This window comes from Camelus ferus, chromosome 12 (genome assembly GCF_009834535.1).
Source record: "Camelus ferus isolate YT-003-E chromosome 12, BCGSAC_Cfer_1.0, whole genome shotgun sequence".
Classification (NCBI taxonomy): domain Eukaryota; kingdom Metazoa; phylum Chordata; class Mammalia; order Artiodactyla; family Camelidae; genus Camelus; species Camelus ferus.
Genome location: NC_045707.1, coordinates 13,962,755 through 13,984,210, shown reverse-complemented (window position 1 = coordinate 13,984,210; position 21,456 = coordinate 13,962,755). Strand labels below are relative to the sequence as shown.

Below are 21,456 nucleotides of genomic sequence, written 5' to 3'. Positions count from 1 at the left end.
CATTGTATACATTCAGACAATATAAACAAAATTATATATAATACATAATCTTTAATCCTACCATCCAAAGATAATCACTGTCAACACTCTGATGTATCTTTTCCCCAATTTTTTTAAACACATATATACATTCAGAAGTGGAATTGTGCCATATGCAGTCTGTAACTTGCTTTTTTCCCTTAATAGTATGTTGTATCATATTTTCATGCCATTCAGTACACACCTAGAACATCATTTTTAAAGGCTTCTTAGTATTCTGGGGTATCATGTCCAATAACATGTCCAAATTCCCTGTCACTGGATATCCAGATTTCCCCCCAGCTTTTTATTAAGGTAACAGTATGCTTGTGGTTAAATATTTGCACTTATTCTGAATTTTTCCTTATGCTGAATTCATGGCGGTAGGATCACTGGTCATAGAGTGTATATAACTGTAGGGTTTTGACCCTCATGGTCAAATATCTTTCTAGATTGCTTGCACAAATGTATGCCTCCCTTAGCACCCCAGCACTGCACAATGATTGCCTAATTCTCTGCATCTTTACAAATACTGGTGTCAACATTTGAATGTACTTGTTTCTAGTTTGTGGGTGAAAAGCAGATGTTCTACTTGATTGGCAGTTCTTTGATAATCAATGAGGTTGAACATTGTTTTCCACAAGTTTATTGGTTCCGAATTCATCTTTAATTTGAGATCATGAGGAACAACATGTAAAATCACAGTTTGAAGAAGTCTCGTATCTCGGTGTGCCTCTAAGCTTTGCTTTTCCTGCCCTACTCTGCTGGGGGAAGACACGGGGAACCATCAAGGGAAGGCTGAAGTGACCTTGGAGGGAGGGGGTCACTGTGGGATTCCCAGCTGGCCCTGCTGCCAGGGTGCAGGGGGTCCTCACAGGACCCAGCAGGAGCAAACCTGGCTCAAGTCATTCCTTCTCTTCCCTCATCCTTCCCCAGAGATGATGGAGCCAGCCAGCTTCTCCAACCTGGATCTGAATGAAGATGACTCCAATGACCCTTCCATGACCCTGGACCTATCCCAGCTCTCCATGCTGCCCCACTTGGCTGATCTGGTCAGTTACAGCATCCAAAAGGTCATTGGCTTTGCCAAGATGATCCCAGGGTTCAGGTAAGGAGCTTCTGGGGCACCCCCGGGGCAGAGGCAGAACCCTAGACTGAGCCGGAAGACGGGTCAGAGATCACCAATCCCTGCTTCCCAAATACAGCTTCAAACCCTACCCTTCACCTCCCAAGTCAGAGTCTCTGGGCTAGGTCCAGGAATCTGTATTTAAGAAGGGCAGCCCATGCATGAGGTCCTGGGTTCAATCCCCAGCACCTCCTCTAAAAATAAATAAATAAATAGACCTAATTACCTCCCACCACAAAAAAAAAAAATTATCTTTTTTAATTAAAAAAACAAAAAACAAGAAGGGCAGCCCGTCCAGTGTTACTTGGCAGGCCAGCACCGGAGAGCTATCCATCCCTTTCTCTCCCTAGAAGATGGAACAGAAGCCCATTGGGGTTCAGTGGCCAACACCAGGATTTCTAGTGTTGGAGCCAGTGTGTTGGACCCAGGTCTAGAACTCACTGCTGTGTCCACTCCAGCAGGCTTGGTTGTCACCCTCCTGTTATCCCTGTGAGTCAAACCTACATGAATCCTCCACACCCGATTCTGAAACCAGGATGAAGTGATAAGAGAGATGAGAGGGTTGGGCACGAAGACTTGTGCAGTAATTTAGGAATTCTAGAAGGAGGCAGACTCACTGGCACCCATAACATGGGCATCCTTCACCCAATTTACCCTTCACTCAAAGCAATTTCCTACTCATACTGAGATCTTTCTGCCAACGTAGATAAGTATAAGGAGTTCTACTGGAGTAGAGAGCTTCCCTTACGGATTCATTCATACAAACTTCATTCATTTATTCAAATGTTTTACTGTTTTGGTAATAATGGCATTAAATAGCCATGCAGTGTTAAATATTCTTAAAAATACCTAAACATTGACACCTTTAGTAGATATGCTGGGAGGCAGTTATACCTATATTTACGTATATTTATATCCTCATTTTTTCTAAAAGTGCATTTGGAACATTGTCATAAAATACATATACAATGTGATTGAGAAATGGAAAGAAACTAATATCAAGCAATATTCTCATCATTTCAAGTAGTAGCAATAGTTGCAGTTGCAGCAGAAGGGGCTTCCTCCATACTGATGCTCAGAGTCAGAGCTAGAATACTGGGAGCTGGAAAATGACCAGATTTTGGCCAACTCTGGATGGAAACTAATACAAGGTGCCATTTATTGTTTTGTGAATCTTTCCTGTGTTGGGAAGCCAACAGCTACTGTCTAAATTGCTGCATTGCCAGCAAGATAATGGTAATTCACAGAGCTAACACTAGCACTTCCCAGTTTGTTTCTATCCTGAAACAACCTACTCTGTGTTATTTCATGCCTTGCACCAACTCAAATCTCAGGAGTCTGCCAATGCTCTTTCCTGGAATTAATGTGAAAATTGTAGAGAAAAGAGAAAAACATCAAACGGCACTGAAGCAGTCTTACGGCATCGCACATTTTGGTTGCAGCAAAAGCAGTAAAGGCCACTCCAGCAGGCAGAACAGGTGTTACCTGTGAGGGCAGCATCACACTGGGCCTGGGATTTACCCTCCAGAGCCTTTCCTTGGAACTGATGACACATTCCGCTTAGCACAAGTTCCAACTCCCTCCTCCACTCTTCATGGTTTGCAGATTACATGCTTTCCAAAGTCTTGTTGTGTATAAACAGCTAGAGGAAAAAAACACTTCAAGGTGCCGGTGGATATACTGGAGCAGGCGGCTCCCACCATAATTCCAGGAGGAGCAGTCCTCGTCTACACAGGGTCCATGCTTCCTTGCCTAGTGAGGAGTTGCACCAGAGGACACCCAAAGCCTTGTCTAGAGGCTAAGGTTTGGTGCTTCTAAGTGGTGGCTGGGATGGCAGATGTGGGAAAACTGTCCTAAAAAGAAAGGTAGTCATTTAACCAGACTACCCCAATGCAGCCCCCTCTGCTAAGCAACCTGAGCGCCAGCTTTTCTCTTGGTCCCCATCCCCGGGCACAGTGAGCACTACCTGTCTTTGATTCCTCTCCCCAAGGATGAGCTGAAGTCTCCCCGATCCCTTCCCTTTCAAACCTCATTCTCCAGAGTCCCCTGGTCTAGCCCTGTAGTCATGGCCAAAATGAGCTGTAGATGAGCAGGTCCCGGAGCCTCCCAGCTACTGAGGCAAAATCGATCCCGATTTAATCAGGACTTCTCTCTTTGGCGTGACTTGAGAAGTCCCAAGGTGGAATGTTTTCCAGTAAAAATGGAGCGGATGCTCCCTGTGACCGGATGGAGCTGACGCCGTGCCTGTGCCAGAGCCTGGGCTCCCAGAGGACCCAGGCAGGGTCAGCCCAGCAGCTCCCTGGTTCTGCCAGTTTCTGCACTTAGAGGTTCTGTTTTTCCAAGAAGTGAAAGAACAGTGGCTGCGTCCCTGGTGGCTTTGAACTCGGGGCCCGTAGGGAGGGGTGGAGGGTGTGGGGAGGGCAGGATGAGACTTCCGTGTGGGTGAGCTGGGGGGAGTGTACAGGATGAGACTCCAGGGCGGGCACCAGGCCGAAGTGGGGCGGGACTGGGAGGGCTGTGCTGGGTGTGAACTGCCCTGTGGTGTGGCCCTGGCCCTGCTCCTGCCTCCCGCCTGCCCTCCCTCCGCCTCTCAGTCTGTACCCTACACATCTCCCGCCCTCAGCCCTGCAAAAGAAGTGCATGGGAGAAGCGGTGTCAGGAGCAGCAACTAAGTGGCCAGGAGCAGTGTTGGATCTGAGCGCCAAGGACCACAGGTTTCACCGCCCAGAGAGGTGCATGAGGGACCAGGCCCAGTCAGTTGGAGCCCAGCCCTCTGGGCTACATGCCTTCAACCTCACTGCTGTTTCCATCCCAGGGGCTCCTTCCTGGTCAAAGACCTGGGGTCATAGTGCCCCTTCCTCCTATGTCCTTCCTTCTATCTTTGCGTGTTCATCAATCCAGCAATCAGCTTTCTTATATAAACTATGAGGGATAAAAGATGCCTAGAACACAGTCCCTGGCCTCCAGAGGTTCCGTGTCTGATGGAAGAGATAGAAGTGTGAACAGCTGTGGTGAAGATGCAGGGCCGTGGGAGAGACCTTTTAAAGGCACTTTGGGAATGCAGGCAGGGAGGGGCTGGACCCTGCGTTGGTGGGGGAGGGGCGTGGCAGGCAAGGCAGCAACACATTTCCAGGGCACATCGCAAGTGCCCAGAAGTGGCCGCAGGGGTGGAATCTGACCAGGGTGTAAATATTGCCCAGGTCCATGGAGGAGGCCCAGGGCCCAAGCTGGTGCCCATCACAGCAGGAACGAGGTCTCTTACTGGTTTCCCCTTTATCTCCACCTCTACCCCCACCCACCACCACTCCCAGTTCTGGCTGGCTGAGAGCTGCACTTAGAAAGTCCCTGTATTTCCAAGCTGTGGGTGGTAATTTGAGGTCATTCTGGGTTTGCTTTCATAGAAGTAGTATGTGTGCATCATAATAGGCAGTGGTCCTGCAGAAATCTCTCTGGCCAGGTACCTATGGGATGTTGGTTCACTCCTGGACATCATTTTGAGTGGGCCATTGAGCACAAGGTTATGTACAAAGATATGCCTCACAGAATTACTTGTAATAGTAAACTTAGAAGCAACCAAAATACCCAAAAAATAGGTGGGTGGGAGACTGATTAATTAACTTATAGTACATTGATATAACATGATGCAACCCCAATGAACTGACCTAGGAAGTGGGACACAGAATTACTATGACCTGGTGTGTGTTGAAAAAAGAGATATTTGCATAGAAAACAAAGAGGGAGGAAGTAAACCAAAATATCCATTGTGGTTATGAGCCATTTTTATTTGCTTTTATATTTTTTGCTGTATTTTCCAAAGATCTACTAATGAACATGTCTTACTTAGATAATGAATTAAAACTCAAATGAAGGTGGTGTTCATTTTTATTTTCTAAATATGGATTGAACAGCCAGAGAAAGGTGACAAAGATGGTCTAGATGCCATGACCTCAGGGCTATTTATTCCAGAGAAGACACAAGGGAGACATGGTAGCTTTCTTTAAATGGTTAAAGGGATGTCCCGTGGCTAATGGAGAAGTCTGGTTCTGTGTTCCTTGAGAGCACAGACTACAAGGATTGGATGAGTGTGTCATCATGTGGGTGACAGCTCAATGGAAGAAGAGGTGAATAACCCAAGAGCCAAGCACCTCATGGCTGTATCCGGAGGCTGGGAGCTCCCTGGCACTGGGGGAGTCCTGCAGAGGCTGTGTGAGAGCCATCTGTCAGGAATGCTGAGGAAGGAAATGGACCACATTACCTCTAAGAGGGGCCTTCCAACTCCAGCACTTTGTGTTTTTCCTTCGGTGCAGGTCCTTTGGTGGCCATCCTTATCATGCAAGCTTTTTCACGCCTCCTCATCCATCACCTGTTGATACAGGACTCTCATCAGTTAATTCCATTTCCTACCTCTTTACATTCCAAAGTGCAGCCACAGAGGGGGGAGGGTATAGCTCAGCGGGAGAGTGCGTGCTTAGCACGCACAAGGTCCTAGGTTCAGTCCCCAGTACCTCCATTAAAATAAATAAATAAATAAACCTCCCACCCCCAAAAAATTTTTTTTAAAGAAAACAAACAAAAAAACCCCCAAAGTATAGCCAGAGAGGATGATAGCCCATCGACAGGATATCCAGGAGGAAATGTGCATACAGTCAGAAAGAGAAAGGGAGGAAAACCTGGGAGCAATTTGTTCTGTGAGCCCTGCTTTTCCCTTGTCATTGTTCAGACAAGCCCAGCTCGTGACTCAGAATAGTGGAACTAGGCATTAGCCTCTTGACTAATCAGCACATAATTAGTGGCCCTCTTCTCGTGCTCAGGGCTCAATGATCAGTGTGAGGGTGACACTAAAGTACTTAAGGGGTGGTGCTGGCCCTTGAGCAGCTTACAGTTAAGGGCCAGAGACAAGCATATAAAGGACAGAGGTGAAGGGGACAGGGCCAGATAGGAGCACAAGCAATGTGCCGCAGGTCGTCAAGGACTGGCTCCAAGTCTAGGAAGAGAATCTGAGGGCGGAGGGATCCCAGGGAGACCTCACTGGATTCAGGACCAGAAAGACGAAGTGGGGCAGAAGAAGGTGGGTGCTCTAAGTTGGAGCTGTCCCCTGTTCAAAGGCAGGCAGGCGTGAGAACACACAGCATCTGACTGCAGAGTGTTACAAGGGAGGGTGGGTGGAGTCTGCGATGGAGAGGCGGCCGGATGGACGGGCTGGGGCCAAGTTATGGAGGCTGGGCTTGAGCCTGGGATGTTGGATAGTCAGTAAGGATTTCCCATCACAGGAATGACACTTCCCTGCAGCAGCAGTAAGAAAGGTGAAAGAGAGACCTGAGAGACTTGACTCTGGGGTTCTAGTGAGAGGCACCTGAAATGGATGCTCTGAACCAGAGCAGCCCGGTGGGAGGGGAGATGGGGTTCAGAGATGTCCCGGAGAGACAGCTGGCTGAGCTCCACCACCGGAAAGGACTGGAGGACAGGAGGAGGGAGAGGGAAAGAAAGCAGGGGGGCCATTGAGGATGACCCTGGCCATGCCTTTTGCAGACAGCCATACTCATGCCTTGACCCTGCAAGCTTCCTCAGGCTTTGTTTTCCTGACCCTAGAAGAGCCATGGCTTCTTAGACCTGGGAGACCCTGGCAAGTCACTGGGTTTTCCCTGTCTTAGGAGCTGAGCTACTCCAGTTGGCATTTGGTCAGTCCTGAGTTGTCAAGTTGTTCTCCCTCCAGAAACACTCTGGTTCTTTCCAACCAGGCTGCTAGCTCCTCGGAGGAGGAGGACTCAGGGCACATGCTGGTCCCCTGGCAGGTGCATCCCTGTCAAAACACTGCACTGACTTGCACGGCATGACGGTCTTGACCAGTCACCTGACCTCTGCCCCTTCCCTCTCTGACAGAGACCTCACCCCCGAGGACCAGATCGTGCTGCTGAAGTCAAGTGCCATTGAGGTCATCATGCTGCGCTCCAACCAGTCCTTCACCATGGACGACATGACCTGGACCTGCGGCAGCCAAGACTACAAGTACCACGTCAGTGACGTGACAAGGGGTACGTCTGCTCTCTGCCCCTATCCGCCCCAGCTCCACCCCTCCTGGGGTCACAGCCCCGTAGGGCACATCAGAGGGAGCCAAGCAGCAACAGGGACAGACGGGCAGGCGGGCGAGGGTCGGGCTGGACGTGGGGTGGGATGGGTGGCTCCTCGGTCCTGCCCTCAGCAGCTGGCCATTCCTTCCCACAGCTGGACACAGCCTGGAGCTGATCGAGCCCCTCATCAAGTTCCAGGTGGGGCTGAAGAAGCTGAACTTGCACGAGGAGGAGCACGTCCTGCTCATGGCCATCTGCATTGTCTCCCCAGGTACCTAGCAGTGAGGAGCTCGGGGACCAGGAAGGGTGAAGCCCCAGAGGGCCAGCGGGGAAACACCCACCTTGCTGGGTCTGCACCGCCTGTGCGGTGTGTGGATGTTGAGGGTTCCCTCACTGCCCTTGGCCTTGTCCTGGCGAGACCCTTGGTGATTCCTGGGTGGAATTCTGAGAAAGCAGATGAGTGGGGTTTCCCAGGCCACAAGCGTGGCCACCACCGGCATTACCCCTCCTCCCAGCGTGCCTGGCCCGATCCTGATACTCAGGCTCTGCTCTTATGTGAGCTGGACTGACCTCTCCTGACATTTGAGATTCCCTGGGGACAGGGCACAAAACCCTGGGGCCTGACATGGTTCTGTGGCCTGACATCTGGCCTGCTAGACAGTTTAGCTGAGTGATTCTGGAGCCAGGGTGCTGTGACCCTTAAGCTCTGCTGTCTATTTGGGGTGGGAAGAGGGAGAGAGGCTGAGGAGGAAGTTCTTGCAGTCCTTGGGGATGTGAGATTGCTGATGAGTCTCAAAGAGGGTGGTACCAGTGGCCTCTATCCAGGGATACTTTCTTGAGCTGGGGGCCCAGCGAAAGCACATGGGCACCCCTACCACTGCCCAGTGGGCATTCACTCACTCATTCACTCGTCAGTGATTTATTGGGCTCCTGGCAGGTCCCAGGCCCTGTGCTGGGCATAGAGACTGAGCAGCAAGCAGGACAGACTTCTCCCCCAACAAGTGTAGAAGGAGACATTAAACACATGCTATTTAACAACCAACTCCTAGTGTGATGAGAGTTTTAAAAATAAAGAAGCACGTGAGGCTACAGAGGGTGAAACAGACACTAGGACCCTGATGTGGTCTGGGGCATGGAGGTACGGGCATCAGGAGTGGTCGTCTTGAGGAAGGTCCTTTAAGCTGTTACCCAAAGGCTCAGTAAGAGTCAAGTAAGAGTGGAAGAGCTGAGTTCTGGGCAGAGGGAACACAACTGTGAAGGCCAGAGGGCATGGGTCACTGGGACCCTGATGAAAGATGGTGCATAGAGATGGAAGGAGACGAGGGGGAACAGGGCCAGATGGCCCGAGAGTGGACTGAGACTAGCTCCTAAATGCAATGGGAAGTGGCTGAGGGGTTGGGGAGGACTGTGGTGTCATGGGTCAGCAGCTGTCCAGGGGTGACCTAGGAGGATGCTAATGCTGGGTGTCTGTGTGTGTGGTCCAAGAGGTCAGGGGAGATTGGACGGTTGGACAGGAAGGGACCTGGCTCCAAGCCCCTGTGCCTCCTTCCCCCGCCTCTCTGCCTACAGACCGTCCCGGGGTGCAGGATGCTGCACTGGTCGAGGCCATCCAGGACCGCCTATCGAATACGCTGCAGACCTACATCCGCTGCCGCCACCCGCCCCCGGGCAGCCACCTGCTCTATGCCAAGATGATCCAGAAGCTAGCTGACCTGCGCAGCCTGAACGAGGAGCACTCCAAGCAGTACCGCTGCCTCTCCTTCCAGCCTGAGTCCAGCATGAAGCTCACGCCCCTTGTGCTCGAGGTGTTCGGGAACGAGATCTCTTGACTAGGGTAGCCCGCAGTGACGCCTGGGTGGGGCTGCCTCTCCAGTGCTGCGTGCCCAGGCCTGGGCCAGCAGCCCCTCCCACCCCTTCTGGAGCTCAGCCCCTCCTCTCCAGACTCCCCTCCCCGCCCGGCCCATCCTCTCTCCTGCCCGACCTAACACCAGGTCCCCCGTACCTGCAGGCCACAGGCTGCTCCCAGTCCCTTGAGACCTCAGTCCTGATGAGTTGCTGTTTATTTGACAAAGAAACTCAAGTGGGAGCAGAGGGCAGAGGCTGAAGGCGGGTCCTTGCCCAGGGATGCCCCCACCACTCCAGAAGTGGCCGCTGGCTGGTGCTGAGGGAACAGGCAGGCAGGAGAAACATACCCATTCCTCAGGGACAGAGATACCTGTACCTCCCCTCTGCTCCAGGCCCACATGTCTGGAACCTGGTGGGCTCGCCCTTCCTCCACCCCACCCACGTTGAATACTGACCCGCAACCCCTATCTGACTCTGCTGCCGGTCCGTGCTGCTCTGTCCTGGGTCAGTGTGCCACGATGGGGCGGGCCTTCTCGCTCTGCCTCCCTGCCCTGGCCTGTCTAGGACTGTCACTGCCAAGGGTGACCAAAACCAAGGTGACTCAGGTCACAACTCCCCCTCATCCACCTCTGCTGGCCAAAAGGCACTTGGTGCCCATCTTCATCCCATCACCATGGTAACATTCTCCCCGGAAGTAGCTATGGTAAGATGGGCTTTCTCCCCATGGCTGGGGCCACTGGCCAGAACCCAGCCATTGAGAAGCTGAGGGGGGAAGAAGTCAAGGCCCAGGCAGTAGGGGGACAGGAAAACCCAGAGCTTCACAGCAGAGTAGCAGATGGAGGCCACACCTGACCTGTCACCAAGCCTGTGGCTCCTCAGCCTGGATTAAAGGGGTTGACCGACCTCCAATCATCCATGTAGCACGATTGAATGGCCCCCAGGTTTCAGAGAATCCCAGGCACCATCCTCATCCTCACCCTGCCAGTGCCTTACCTCCAACCCCTAAGAGGGAACCAGCTGCAGGCTCCAGAGCCCGTGTCCTTGTGCAGAGGCTGTGGGCACTGGAGAGGCCTCACCCTGGGATGGCCATGGATGGTGACCCAGAGATCAGCCCCCTGTCCCACCCCCCACCCCCCACAACTGTCTGGAAAAGCAGTGTTGCTCTGCTTACCAGCAGGGGCCTCATCTTTCCCATCGGGTAGGGTGGGATGGGGGAGAGGAATTTCCAGACTCCAGCAGCCCAAGCCACGCCCTCCCTGCTCACCTCAGTCTGCTTCCAAGACTGCTGTCCCCCGAGGGAAGCAGGAGCCAGTGCCCCAGCACCTTGGGAGTGAGTGGAGGGAGTGGGTTGGCCTGGTGACTAGTCAGCGAGACGACAGAAAGGGCCTGGGAGGCAGAGCAGGGTGGGAGCACAGAGCTTCAAACTCCATATTCTCCCTGTATCCAGAGCATCTCAGGAGGTGGAGACTCATGGCCCATTTACCCAGCTGGGGTTCCTTGGAGGGGTGGGTTGCAGGCATGTGGGAGCGGAGGAGAGCTGGTTCTTCCAGGAGTCACAGAGGGTCCTTCAGATTGTGACTAGAGTCAGGGGAGCACGGCCACATGTGCTGTCTCAGCAGGGAGGAGCTGATGTCAGTAGGCACCCCTCCACCTGCACCTGCTGTTCTCTGAAAACCCGGCAGCAAACCGACTTACCCCTGCAGCCAGTGTCTGCCTGGCCAGTGTTTCTTCTGGGGACAGACACTGACAGCTGCGTTCCCTGTGGCAGAACACCGTCCTCAGACTCCGGCTTACGTCTCTTACACAGGAGTCGTCTTCAGAATCAGACTCTGTTTGGTACCACATTCTAACATAGCGGGTAATAAGCACCACTGATTAAGAGATATTTATGGGAGGGGGAACTTCCATGGTGAAATTCTACACATTAATTGTAGTTGTTTTGCAAATGAGGGAGAGTCCTTTGTGACTTGACTGGCTGCAGAACATGCTGGTCCAGCTGCTAGTCAGCAGAAGAAAAGGCTTGAAAATTGCTAGCCTAGTTCAACTCCCTCATTAAAGAAAACTGATGCTGAGAGGAGGGTGTGACCCCCCCCCCCAAGCTCGTGTAATGAGTCAGAAGCAGCACCAGGACTGGGCTGGACTTCGGACCTACAGTCCAGTGTTCTTTTCACTACACCATGCTTGAGCTCAGACCCCACGTCCCGTTCCCCTGGGGGCTGACCTCGTCCCTTGGGGGAAACCCTGGGTGTTAGACAGAGCAGGTCTAGATCCCAGACCCCTGCCTTGCTTCCCTGAGTTGTCACACCACTGACCCATCAGGAGGAGGAGAAAGGACACCTCAGCCCGTGTCTCAATGTGAATTAGACCCCCACCCCGATGTGGCCCTGGCTGGACGGGCTCTCTGCCTCAGCCCTGTATAATGCTGTTGCCTTACCAATAAAGTGCATCTGTCTTTGTAACGTCTCCTCCTCCCTGGCTCTCCTCTGGCCCCGCCTTCTCCAGGGAACCCGAGAGAACCCCTGAGAATACCAGTTCCTCAGCCCTGGGGCCCACAACAGCCCAGTCCAGTCCCAAAAGGAAGTCTAGAAGCTGGGAGGAAGAGAAAAGAGAAAAAGTGAGGTTTCATGGGGCTGAACTGGGAGAAAATGTTACCATCTATTCTGCTTTAGAATAAGGGAATATGAAAGTGGACTTTTATAAATCCCAAACTTTTGAAGTATATTATTGGAAACCCAGGAAAGCGTGCACCCAAAGGCCAAAGAAACAAGATTCCAGGAGCTAGGAAGCCCTTCTCTGGCTAACTGGAGCCAGTAAGAGAATCCAAGTGGGGCCAACGGGGAGGCTTAGAACACACAACAGAGCTGGTGAAAGCTGGGGATAAAACAGCCAAGACGGCTTTGAAGAGTGCCTCCTGAGTGATTTCCAAAGAGAAAAAACGTTTGCCAGAAATTTGTCAAATAAACCAATGAAGAAAGCTTTGCTGATGGTAATAAAGATGGCTCCCACTTACACAGCACTTACTTTGTGGCACGTACTGCTGTAAATAAATGCTTTATGCAAACCAACTGCCTTAGCCTTATGAGGACCCGAGGGGAGATGGACTACTATTACCCCCATTTAACAGAGGGGAGAGCTTGCCCAAAGCCACACTGCTGGTAAGTGAGAGATGGGGTTTGAACCCTGGGCAGCTGGCTGCAGAAGCCATTAGTTAATTGCTACACGACACCACTCCCTGCAGATAATCATGCCAGCTCCCTATTAAAGGGGATGCAAGGGAGATTCCATTCTGAAAGGAGGCCTTGGGGACAGAGAGATTGGACGTGCTAGATTCAACAGTGCTCTTCTCTCAGGAAGCATTCAGTCACACATGTGGGGTCCAATTCATGGTGGCTCTTTCCAGAGAAGCTCAAGAATAGAGACCAGGTAACCACTGACAGAAATGTGTCTTGTATTTTGAAATGCTGTGCCCATGACTTGGAGAATTACAAATCACTTCTGTGGATATACAGGACTCCCAAATGGCCCAGAGGAGTCTACGTACCTGCTCCATTTCCCAAAGAAATGGGATTTATGGCAAAAAGCAGCTTCGCTAAACACACAAGCAAAAATAACTAACTAAAGACACAACACGGTCATCTGTAAGGGAAATCACTCAGGGAAAACCTATCTAGTGTAGTAACTTAGGATAAATTGGTCCAGGAACCTCTGGATGGGATTTACTTTTAATTTCCAGAAGCATCTGAAAAGATTTCAAACCAAATGTGTCACTGGGGGATGGGATGGGAACAGAAGAATTGGGGATGGGGCTTGAGGGCTATTTTGTCAAGGAAAATTAATGGACTTAGAGAAAGGAACTCAACGGGCATGTCTCTGGCAGGAGAATTAGAAACTCTTGCTTAGCATTTTTACAGATGATCCGGAGGAACAACGCATCTCCAAGGCTGTGTGTGACAATACACATTTCCAGGTAAACAGAGAGGAATGCACACAGTCAGAAGAAAGTGATTTGAGTTTTCACGTTCCAAGCCTTGGGTCTACATCTGGGCTGTTCAATAAGGTAGCTGGATGTGGATTTCAATTACAATTCATTAAAATTAAACAAAAGTAAGTATTTCGCTCTTCAGCTGCACGAGCCACATTTTCAGTGCTCACCATCCCAGGGGCTACAGTAATGGACGGTTTGGGAACATTCCCCTCACTGCAGAAAGTGTTGTTGGACAGTGTCGGTCTACACCATGCGTTCCCACCTGGCACTAATCGTGGACGATGCACGTCTGTTGCTGTATTGGGTAGACAGCCGCTGAGCGTTTGACATCATATAGAAGATATTCAGGGAACATCCTCCCTTTTACATCAAGTAATGTTGCAGCCAACTGCTGTGAACAGGTCTGCTTCCCAACAGAGGCATACAGAAGAAACATCTCCCGGGTCACGGGGTTGACAGGCCCAGAGCTTTATGTGGTATAAACAGGTCGGCACTGTGCTGGGAAATAACTGACTCCTCCAGCCCTGGGACAAGCAGACAGGGCCTGCCTGGAGCGGCCAGAGCCCTCAGGTCAGGGTCTCCAGCTTCTACTGGGGATCCCTGGAGGTTATCTAGGAACCTTGGGTCTGTCCACCTGCCCCATGGCCCTGCAGGGGACAAGAGTGATGAGTGACATCTGGCACTCCCAGTATGGCCAAGGGGATGCCTCTTCATGCCAGCTAGCCCTCACTGTGGGCAAGAAGCCGTGAGGCTCCTGGCCGGGTCTGTGCTCCAGCTGACCAGGAAGCACAGCAGCGTGTGGAGCGGGGGCTGGGGGCGGGGGCAGGGGGCTGGGGGGGTGGGCGCTGCTGCAGACAGCTGCCCTGAATCTCAGCACTCAGACTGGCACACATGATACAGAAGATAGTGTTGCAAGTCCGGTTCGGGGGGAAGCCAAATCTGAAACGTAGATTGAAGTGCAGGGAGTTTACTGGGGAGAGGTCTCGAGATCACCAGCTTTGGCGGCAGGGAAGAAAGTGGGATTGGGTAGAGGGAGAATCTGGGCTGCAAAGCTGAGGCGGAGCAGCCAGCTTTTCCATCCCTGCATCAGCTAGTCATTGGATGCAGGCTGTCACCAGGAAAAGAGTGTGACGGCCAAGGGCAGGTAGGACTAGGGGTGTTTCTTCACATCTTGTACAACTTTGACCCCTTCGGGAGGGACCAGAGGCTTCCAGGCCCTTCTCTTTGACTCAAAGGAGGGGGAAATACCCTAACACCCGGGGTGCGGTATTCCAGCCTCTCCCCAGCTATGGACTATCTGATGTTTTCTTTCCAAAATCATCCTGAGCTTCACCACTAGGTGGTGCTACTGCCCCACAGGGACTGGTTTGAGCTAGTTGCCTGGCGGCTCTCTCCCCCTCTCCCTCCATCTCCCACTCCTGCCTTTCCCTGTCTCTCTGGAGGTGCCCAGGGTCCTGCAAGGCTGAGTCCCTGCTACTGCAGGCACCTGGTGGTGATGATCTCTCCTGATGCCAGGGACCCAAAAGGATGGAGAGGAATCTGCCCTCTGGCTTTCCGCTGCCTCTGGAGTCACAGCCAGGGGAGAATCTGACACTCACACCTTAGCCAAAGGTCCCCATGGCTGAGCCACTGTGCCTGGGGCCTCTGAGCATCTTCCATGTGGACCCAGGTTCCCTCTGAGGTCCAGCCTGATTGTACAGTCCTTGTAGTGTCTCCAAGCACAAACACTGGGCTCAGGACTGAGGACGCAGTGATGACTAGGACAGTCACTAACCCCAAGGAAGACACAGTCCAGTGGGAGAAGACAGACTTGCAGACAGATCATCACCAAGCAGCACAAGTGGAAGCCACAAAGTAGAAGAGGTGGGTCCCTGTCCTGGCTCTGCCGCTTGCTACCTGCATAACCTTAGGCAAGTGATTTAATGTTTTTGAGCCTCAGAATCTTCATCTGTACAATGGCAACAATACTAGTGCCTGCTTCTAGGTGTGTTGTGATATAATCCGTGCAAAGCCCTTACTGCAGTACCTGGACGTAGCCATGACTCATAAATGCTGGCCAGCATCATTATTAGGTTACAGAGTGGAGGAATGGTCAAGTAAATTTTCATTGGAACTTGACACCGCTCTCATCCTCTGACCGCTGATCCTTGCTGGGCTCTTGGGACTGGCTCCAGGGTGATCTCTTTGGCCCAGATCTCATACTGTGGAGCTAGGCTCCTGCTCCATGAGTAGCTGCTGGAGCAGGTCCAAGGTGTCATTGTGCCATGCAGGCCACCAGGGGGCAGGTGTGCAACTTAATAAGCCAAAAAGGCCCCAGTTGAAAGGCCGCTGGAATCAAAAGTGTGGGAAAGAGATGGGAAGGCAATCACAGAAATCTGAAACACGTGGAACTCTAGTTAAAATTGTCCTCAGCTTCTTCCAGTTATGGTCGTTCTCTGTCAATTTCGCTTCCCCAATGACCACCACCACCACCATCATGGCACACAGATTACTGACCCGTAATTAAAGTCAGTATTCTCTGGAAGGAAGTGGCTCCTGTCCAGAGAGGCAGAAATCAACATGAGTGGCAAGAAGCAGGTTTGCTCCATGTATGTGTTGTATTGTGGTTTCTGTTCATTTGCCCCAGCGTTTACTGGACCCGTCCTCCCTTGGCGAGGTACAAAACCGACCAGGATGCGGCCTGTCGGCCTCTCCGGGATTGCGTGTCACTGTCCAGACTGTGGGACTCAAGCCACGCTGTGTCCGACCGCTTGCAGCTCTGATGGTGCTCTTGGCCACCTTCCTCCACGCCAGCCGTTCCCAAATGTGCTGGCCTTTGGACCCGTTAACACCATTCAAAATAAATACACCCTCCTACAAAGAGCTTTTGTTTATGTGGGTTATATCCATCAATATTTACTATGTTAGAAATTTATTTTATGTGTGTATATATATACATTTTTAGTTGAAGTATAGTCAGTTTACAATGTTGCGTCCATTTCTGGTGTACAGCATGATGCTTCAGTCATACATGAACATACATGTATTCGTTTTTATATTCTTTTTCACCATAAGTTACTACAAGATATTGAATATAGTTCCCTGTGCTATACAGTATGAACTTGTTGTCTATCAGATTTTGTGAGAATCCTCCTGTATTTTGAAGTGAGAGGCACTCTGCCAGAGTTCAGTAGGTGTGTTGTGCGATTCAGTGGGTTTGTAGATGTAATTCTTGGGGTATTTGTGGGAGAGGGTGAGCTGGGAGTCTCTCTACTCTGCCATCTTGGCACCTCCCCCCGTTAGCAATTTAAACTCAGAAATTTTTAAAATCCTTGAATTTAAAAAGTAGCAATCATGAACCTATTGTAAGTTAACATAAATAACAACTTTTATTAAAAATAACAAAACAAATTTCCTGATGAGAGGGTATTGTCTGGCAGCTTGGCAAATTTCTTTCATGCCTGGCTTCATAGAAGGCAGCTAGATTCTCACAACTGGTCCTGCGCTCCGTCTGTGAGGGTATCACACACCCTGGAAACTTGGAAAGACGCTTCTGTGCCCAAGTGAGAGAATGAGGGTTAAAAAGGCAGCCAGTGTCTTAGTATTATTATGAGAGTAGTTTCAACCTTGCAGATCCCCTAACTGGGGCTCAGGGACCCACAGGGGTCCCCAGCCAACACTCTAAGACCCACACTACACACCTTTCTAGGCCTTGTTTCCTCGGCCTGATCTGTCCCACCCTGCAAACTCCTACTGCTCCTTCAATTTCCAGCTCAGGCTTCACGTCATGCACAAATTCTTCCCCTGAACTTCACCAGGCTGTACCCTCCCTTGTCCCATCTGGGTGGAACGGTGCACCTACTCTGTTGTAGAACGATGTGAACATTATAGTGTATTTTAAATTTCTGTTTTGCCTTTGGGGTTCCCTGGTAGATGGGAACAAAGGAGGGGTTCCACAAATGCAGCTGAATAAACGCATGAATGAACGAACAAGTACCAGGCAATGTGCTGCCCACTTCTGTTAGCATCTAAAAGAGCCGATCTTCACAATAGATGTCCAGCTAAAAAAAGTTCTGCTCGGTCCCGGCTGGAAGGTGAAACGCAAACAGACTTATGCAAATTTCAACACCTTCCTTTGAACTTTGGAAACTGAGAAATTAAGTTCCTGTGGCTTCAGAACCCACATGCTAACTACCTCTCCCTAAAGCATCTGCCACATCTCCCTCATTCTGTATGTGGACGGTTGGGTTTTTGGACCAAAATGCAGAATTTAACATTTATCCCTATTCATGTTTATCTGATTTGATTTCTCCCACATCTTAGCCTGCTCAAATCTTTTGAGTCCTCGTTTTGCTCCCCAACATTCTGACCATCCTTCCTGACCTTGCAGCTCCCAAAATTTAGGTCTGCAGACCATGTGCAGAGTCAAAACAATGCCTTCCTGCAGGCTGACATTAGCGCACTGACCAGAGTACTTTGGTTCTATTGTTCACGACCTGACCTCACCGGGAGCAAGGGCAGGGGTGGGTAATGAGAGTGAGTATCTGGGACGGGAGTGGTTGGAAAGACCCGGCATCCACAGGAATTTGGGGGACTTGTCAATGCTTCCACAGCTACGCTCTCCCTGGGACCCAACAGTCTCACCCCAAGTCTGAACAGATTCTTAAAGAATTTGACCAGATCTGAGCCAAGGCTCAGGGATCCAGGGATATCTAACATAGGGGATGTAGGAAAGGGGTGTCTCAAGTATCAAATTCCGAGCTGGACTGTTCTGCAAATTCTGCGTTGGACTCAGGGAAGAAAGGCATACTCTCCTAGATTCTGGTTGCTGAGAGCGAAAGGCAGGGGCAGAACTCTCCTTAGGCATCCGCACTTTGGTGAGGGACGGAGAAGTCACCTGCAGCCCAGCCTGGGAGAACTTATTCAGCTCTGAGGGGCCTCCCCACGGCCCTCTTCACTTGCACGCAGAATCATGCAGGGCGTCTGGAAAGGCATGTGCTACCCTGACCCAACCCCATCTAATTTCAAGCCCTGGGAACACCTCTGGCAGCCAGTATAGGGCAAGGGTGAGGCGAGGCGAGGCAAGGGCAGGGGACCGTAGCCATGCCTGCCCCTGGCTCCTGTTTCTCCATCTGCCTACCAGGACGGCCAGGTAGGGCGAGCAGCCCATCAGAAAAAGCTTGGCCAGCAAGGCAGGGGCACGGAGTGCCAGGGAAACCCCTTCCTGCCATCCCCTCAGTTTCCCCCAGCCCCACCTCAGCTCCCACTGATTTATATTTCTTCCCCTCTCCACCCCGGAGCCTCAACGAGTGGCAGGCAGAGGGTGGTGGAACAGCCCTGGGTGATAAAGCGGGGATGGGAACAAGTGATAAAGGGGTGGGAGAGAAGCCAGCCCCACTTCCTCTCTGATAGGGACCCCGCCCCAAGGGGCTCCTGCCTCTGCTGTGTTGACAGGAAGGCCTTGGGGTGGTGGAGGAGTGGGTGGGCGGGGAGGGAGGACGGTCGGTGGGCAGGATATCAGTGGCCTGGGAAGATGACCGTTCAGTTCGTTGTTGGTCTATTTGGTTGTCAGTTCATTCAGATGCCAGCCAGCAGGGGCTAGGCTGTGGGAGCCACAAAGGCACGGGCCGCCCAGGTGCTCCCCACAACCCATGCCGCCCCCAACCTGGAGGGGAGCAGGCACGGCAGTGAAGGAGAGCACATTGTCCTGGATGCTGGGTGTCTCCACAATCTGTGACCTTGAGGGAATGACTTGAGCCCTCTGGGCCTGGGTTTCCCCGCCCACGAATGGGACACAGAGTCTTCGTGATGACAGCACAAAGGCCGGCCTACAGCACTGCGCAGGCAGGGCCCCATCTCTGGCGGCAGGCGGGAACAGCCGAAGCAGCATGGAGGGGCAGCGGGATCCAAACCAGCTGCGGGGCTGCTGGCGATCTGTCCTGGTTCTGTCTCTCTTCCGTAAGGCAAAGACCGCAGTGGTACTGATGTCACAGATGCTGTGAAAACTAAGTTAGCAGGCAGCATTTAGACTCGTGCTGGGCATGCAGCAAGTGCTTGACAACTACTAGCCTCATCATTATCACTCTCATCACCCTCTGGGGGAATCCTCCCCTCTCACCGGTCACCCTCCCCTCAACATACACACATCCCAGGTCAGGACGGGAGGAGGTGGACGTTGGAACTCATGGTGGATACCTCATAGGAAGGACCCGGCTGGTGCCCCAAAGGTGCTCACAGGCCTGCTCAAGCCACCCAAAGCAGGGGGAGTTGGAGGGGGAAGGCTGGCCCCGCAGCACCCTGTTCCAGGCCAGGGCTCTGCTCTGCCACATTATCTCCTCTTGCAAAGCAGCCTCCACCCGTCAACCCCCAACCGAGATTACAGACCCTCAACTGTCTCCAACTGCCCTGATTCGGATGAGGCTGGACCCTCACCCACTCCACACAACCCCTGGCCACCCCACTTCTGTCCTGTGGTGGATGGAAGCCTGCCTGCTTCTCTGGGAGCAGGGGGAGCTGGGAGACCAAGGATGGGGTGGCCAGGAGGACACTGTCCCCCACCCCAGACTGCCTCCAGAGCTGGAGAAGCAAGCTGGTGTCTGACGGGGAGAGTTCTCCAAGGCCCCCTCAGTCTTCCTCTTGATTCAGTGCCACCGTGTCTTTCTTGTTTCGGCCTCTCTGCATCTCTGGCCGCGTCTGCAGTTTCTGCCTCACTCAGGCGGCTCTTCCCCCACCCCCAGAGCACACCTGGCTCCTCACATCAGATAACCCGACCACAGCAGCTCCCCCACCCCAGCCCGGTGCCCAGCAGCCCCCTCCTAGCCCCTCACCCTCTTCCTCCCCGGCCTTGTAGCTCCCCCACTTACCTAGATTTCCTGGGGTGGGGGGCTGGGGGAGGGGTCCCCAAAACTGGGTAATGAGGGTATGAGAACACACGCGCACACACACACACACACAGCATGGTGGAAACTCTACACCTAGGCCCTGTCGGAAACAGAATGAGGGGGAGGGAGGGACCCTCAACGTATGAGGAAAATCCAGCCTGAGGAAGTGGGGGGTGGGGGTCGCAGAGAGGGGTTCCATAGCTTCCTGCTTCTACAGGAAGCTTCTTCCCTCTTCCTGGGGTGTGAGGTCATCTGGGGTCTCAGCAGGGCTGGCATCAGGCCAGGGTCTGGGCTGGGGATGTAGGTGGGCCATCTTAGCCCCTGTCTCCCTCAGAAACTGCCAAATAGGGAGGAACCAGGGGTGGGGGGGCTTGTGGAGGAAGAGGCCCTGGGACTGGGGGGTGCCAGGGTGGGGGTGAGAGCTGGGCAAGAGGCTGTGGGAAGGGGAGGGGTGGGACAGGGACTGGTGGGCGCCTGGGAACTGAGGCTGGAGGCTTTAATGCCTCTTAACAACAGATGAATCATAGGCAAATTATGTGGAAATGATGGCATAAATAAAGATGTGTTATTTCAAGGCCCTAGTGTGTCGGTGTTGCGGCAGAGCTGAGGGGAGGAGCAGGAGGCTGCCCAGGCCGGATGGTGCCTGTAGGTGGGGGCCCAGGTAGAGTTCCTGTGGGGGGCAGTGGAGGTGATGGCCCACTCACATCTCTTGTCGCCTTCAGGGCTCTGTGAAACAGCAGGTGGCCGACCACAGCCTGCCAACCCCTCCCCCTGGGGCAGAGCTGCACTCACACACTCTAAGCTCTGCTGTGACCCCCTCAGCCCTCCCCTAACCCCACGGGGGCCACCGCTCCCCACACACGCCGCTCCCTTTCCCCGGTGCCTGCTCTTGACTCCGGTCCTCGGGGGTGGGGCGGGGCGGGGGTGCTGGCCCTCCAGGCCCAGCCCAGGGCACGGGAGCCAATGGAGCTCCAGGAGCCTCCAGTGGACAGAGCCCCCTGGAACCCAGACAGGGAATCTGGGCTTTTTCCATCTGGAGAGTGCTAAGCTAATACCTGCTATGGCCTGGCACATGGAAGGCGCCCAGGAAATACACCTGCTGGAGGAATGAACTCCAGACCTCCGCCAGTACCCTCCCTGCAGCCCTGTCTAGACTTCTGGTCAACCCTCATCCTCACTTCGCTCTTCACGATGTTGACAGTTATATTAAACGACTGAAAAAACGTGTATACTCACAGCACTGGACACAATCATTACCTGTTACACGTATTTCCTCTCTGCTTAGGTTGTTTTGTTTTTTTTAAAAAATACAGTTGCCATCAAAGAGCATGCACCAATCTTTATTCTCCTATGATGCATTCATAAACATTTTTAACAGTTTCATAATTTTCTATTCAGTGGAAAGATAATTTGCTTCACAATTTTCCAATTGTAGGTGTTCAAATTATTTCTAATTTTCCATATGGTAAAGAACGTGGTGGTGAATATTATTACACATATATTCCACTCCCGTTCCTTGAATTTTGATTACCGAATTCTAGTTGAGGGTACATT

At 52.2% G+C, this 21,456-nt stretch overlaps 1 protein-coding gene across 1 annotated transcript in view; it reads left to right on the top strand.

Moving 5' to 3' along the window:
* Positions 1-12,073, top strand: part of VDR (vitamin D receptor) — a 55,471-nt gene extending 43,398 nt beyond the window's left edge. The window contains 4 exon segments of the mRNA XM_006177649.3: positions 955-1,126; positions 7,025-7,176; positions 7,367-7,483; positions 8,782-12,073. Of these exon segments, the coding sequence (XP_006177711.1) occupies positions 955-1,126; positions 7,025-7,176; positions 7,367-7,483; positions 8,782-9,041 (701 nt within the window). The 3' untranslated portion in view covers positions 9,042-12,073.
* Positions 12,074-21,456: the final 9,383 nt, after the last annotated feature.